The 3,300-nt window shown below is 40.9% G+C and overlaps 1 protein-coding gene across 1 annotated transcript; it reads left to right on the forward strand.

Annotated features, from left to right (window-relative positions):
- Window positions 1–682: 682 nt before the first annotated feature.
- LOC121743664 (protein ENDOSPERM DEFECTIVE 1-like) lies at window positions 683–2,950 on the forward strand. Its single transcript, XM_042136993.1, has 6 exons — window positions 683–1,771; window positions 1,855–1,974; window positions 2,163–2,279; window positions 2,393–2,482; window positions 2,570–2,677; window positions 2,760–2,950. The coding sequence occupies exons 1-6, from the start codon at window positions 851–853 to the stop codon at window positions 2,850–2,852; spliced, it is 1,449 nt and encodes a 482-aa protein (XP_041992927.1). The 5' UTR covers window positions 683–850; the 3' UTR covers window positions 2,853–2,950.
- The last annotated feature ends 350 nt before the right edge of the window (window positions 2,951–3,300 follow it).

A 3,300-nucleotide genomic window follows, 5' to 3' on the forward strand; every position in this document is an offset into this window, starting at 1 on the left:
GTAACTTTTTTTTAATGAAGTAAATGTAGGATTTACCTTAATTGTGGTGCTTTATTTATTTATTTTGCTTGATACATTTGCAAACATAAAAATTAAATATAAAATTAAATTGTGGTGCTATAGGGCAGACTATAGCATTCCACTGCATGTGGAAGGGTAGGAGGATAAAATGCTGATATGGCAGAGGATAGGGTGTCCTATGGGGCGCCCTAGCGTGGATACTCTTAATATGGTTACGAGTTCGATGGATAATCTAAATCGTGAACTTTCCGAAACATGTTGTGCAAAATTTGTTAGTAGTATGAAAAATACTACACTGCACCACTTCCGTTTCATATTTTGCCATCAATTTAAAAATGAAGACTATATAAATCACAAAAAATTGAACTTGGGAGCAAATAGGTGAGGAGAAGATAAGAAAACATGATTTCATTCCAAGATTAAAAGGTGAAATACTTTAGTCGTGTTATCGTAAAAAAAAAGCATTTTGTGTTAGGAGCCAGAAATAATTAGTGTACTACTACTATATTTTTAAGTTACCATTTGTAGTGTTTTTAATGTACCATCCTGATTCCTGAGCGAATAATTATTTTCTTGTTCTCTCAAGCCCATTTTCGAAAAAGAGGATCATATATTAATATTACTGGCACACTAAGAAATAGGACCGTTACCCCGTGATTATAATTTTATAATACAGTAATTTGCAACGGCTACTTTTTCAATCTTCTCTTTTCTCTATCATTATTGTCTCTCTCTTTCTCGCCTGCAACATTGAGGATTTCCAGTTCATCCTCCTCCTCCTCCTCCACTTGCAGGTTTTGAGTGGGTAAAAATAGAGACAGAAAGAAAGATGGGCGACCAAGCCGCACCAGCTCCGCTGCCGCCCCACCGCCGCCCAAAAGTGAGGGAAGTGAGCTCCCGCTTCATGTCCCCTTTAGTCCAATCCAATTCAACCCCAGCCCCCACTCCCCACCCTTCCGATTTTCCGCGCCCCAAAACCCTACACCGCCGCCATCCCTCCAAAACCGACGAGAATTTCAACCCGGAGCCCAACCGCATCATCGCCTTAGACAAACCCTCACCGGCTATCTCAACCATTCACAGAAAACAGCACCACCAACGAATCAATTCAAAGGATCACCACCACTCGGTTTCCTCTAGACCGGACACGCCAATCGCCACCGCTACGGATAGAATTGTTCCGTCCAGATTCAGGCAAAGCGTCTCCCGCTCAAACTCGCTCAGCGGCAGCAGCGACGGATGCTCCGCCGTTACCGCCGCGGCGAGGCTTCTGCAGGAAGCCACATCCGATGTAGAGAAGAAGCTTTCCAGGATTTCGACAACATCCAGCGTCGACGATTCCGATTCCTGCACCACCACCACTTCGAATCAGGGGAGTTCCTCGTGCCCTACCTCGCCACTCTGCGTCGCGCCGGTAACCAAGCTCCGGAGCGCAACAGACGTGCGATCTTCCATGCCAGACGTGGATAAATGGCTCTCCGATAGGAATTTCGGAAATTCCGGCAAGGATTGTGCTCGATCGCTCAATTTTTCGTCATTCTCAAGGATCACCGGCGGTGGAGGCGTTTCACGGCCTCCGCATCCTTCGCCGTGTGTGAGGTCAGGGATGGATTCGAGGAAAGGGAGTAAGGCGTCCAATCATCAAGCTGAAGTGCATTCTCTCAAAATGATGACTAACCACTATCTTCAGTGGCGATTTGCGAATGCAAAGGCAGAGGCTTCCGTTCAAACTCAGAAGCATGAAACTGAGGTTTGTTTATTGCCTTTTGAAACATTGATATGCTGAAATACTTGAATGTTGCATCAGTTAATCCTCTTTTCTTTCTAATTCAGAGGAAATTCTTTGCACTTGGAGGCAAGATATCTGACTTAAGACATATTGTGAAGAAGAAACGCATTGAACTTGCAGTGCTGCGAGGATTGAACACTTTGAATACAGTATTTGAATCTCAAGTAAGTTCTTTCTTTAGAATGCTTACATTTTCCATAATTTCTTCTTCTATTGTGTTAGATTAGTGAGTCTGTTCTATGTCATATTATACTGCAACCTCAAATTATGCCTAATATGTTGGATTCCATACTTTGATTTGCATTGGTAAATTTGGGCTTCAAATTAATGAAATGTTTGTATTTTTGTTTAGATGCCATACCTGGAGGAGTGGTCTAGTCTGGAAGAGGATTACTCGAATTCTCTGTCAGGCGCAGCAAATGCGTTACTGAGTTCCTCAGTTAGACTTCCTGTCAGTGGTGATGTGAGGGTGAGATCTCGTCTACCTACTAACAACTATAATTCTCAACTCAATATAGTATTTGGCTTTTTTGCGCCTTGATGCGATAAACTCACTTCAGTCTTGCAAATAATCTTTTCCAGGCCGACGTCGGGGAGCTAGAGGAAGCTCTAACCTCAGCATCGAAGGTGGTTGAGTCCATTGGTTCTCATATTCAGAGATTTATCCACAAGGTGAGATACTTGACACATGTAAATGTTACATCTACTTCCTATTGCATGAACTTACTTAAAAATTGATACATGTTTGGTTTGATGCAGGCTGAAGGAATGGATATTTTGGTATCTGATGTAGCTAGGATGGTAGGGGGAGAGAAAGCTCTAACAGAGGAGTGTGGATTTCTGCTCTCCAAGATTTACTCTTCACAGGTAGATAGACTCTCCCTCTCCCCTGCATCATCATTTTCAAAGGTTCTTGATTTGAGTTTTACACATTACTTTTTGTATACAGGTGAATGAGTGCAGCCTGAGGGGAGCTCTAATGCAGTTGAATTACTGCAACAATCGCCAACCCTTCAAGTGTCAAGAATTAGTTTCTTCATAATTTGTTTTCTTCTTCCATTAATCACTCAATAATACATTCTGTATCTTTTCCAAAAAATGTACTTAGTAGTCTACTAGTTTATGTTTTGTATTCTTATACATACTCCTCGTGGTTCTGCATAAATGAACTCAAATCTTCATAAGATATATACTAGAAGAATGAAATTTTGCACCCTTGCAAAATCAAAATGTTACCTTAATTTGTGAGATTCACTAATTATTTAAGTTAAAAACTTTCTTTTACTTCATGGAGTATTTTGAACATCATGTGAATACGTCAACAAATGTATATTGGAATAAACTCCTTTAATTCCTATGACATTTTCCTAACTTTTAACAATCACATAGTTTCGTATGGAAAATTGAATGGGATAAGCAAGGAAAGAAAGAGATAAAATGAATTACTCCATTATACATCTGTCCCCTTTCAGTGCTGAAAAGGGTCACGT

This window comes from Salvia splendens, chromosome 8, assembly GCF_004379255.2.
Source record: "Salvia splendens isolate huo1 chromosome 8, SspV2, whole genome shotgun sequence".
NCBI lineage: Eukaryota > Viridiplantae > Streptophyta > Magnoliopsida > Lamiales > Lamiaceae > Salvia > Salvia splendens.

Bases quoted from the DNA above. Each gene is read 5' to 3' on its own strand.
- LOC121743664 (XM_042136993.1), top strand. From the start codon at position 851: ATGGGCGACCAAGCCGCACCAGCTCCGCTGCCGCCCCACCGCCGCCCA. The intron at 1,975-2,162 runs GTAAGTTCTTTC...ATTTTTGTTTAG, and splicing joins ATACAGTATTTGAATCTCAA to ATGCCATACCTGGAGGAGTG. The intron at 2,280-2,392 runs GTGAGATCTCGT...AATCTTTTCCAG, and splicing joins CTGTCAGTGGTGATGTGAGG to GCCGACGTCGGGGAGCTAGA.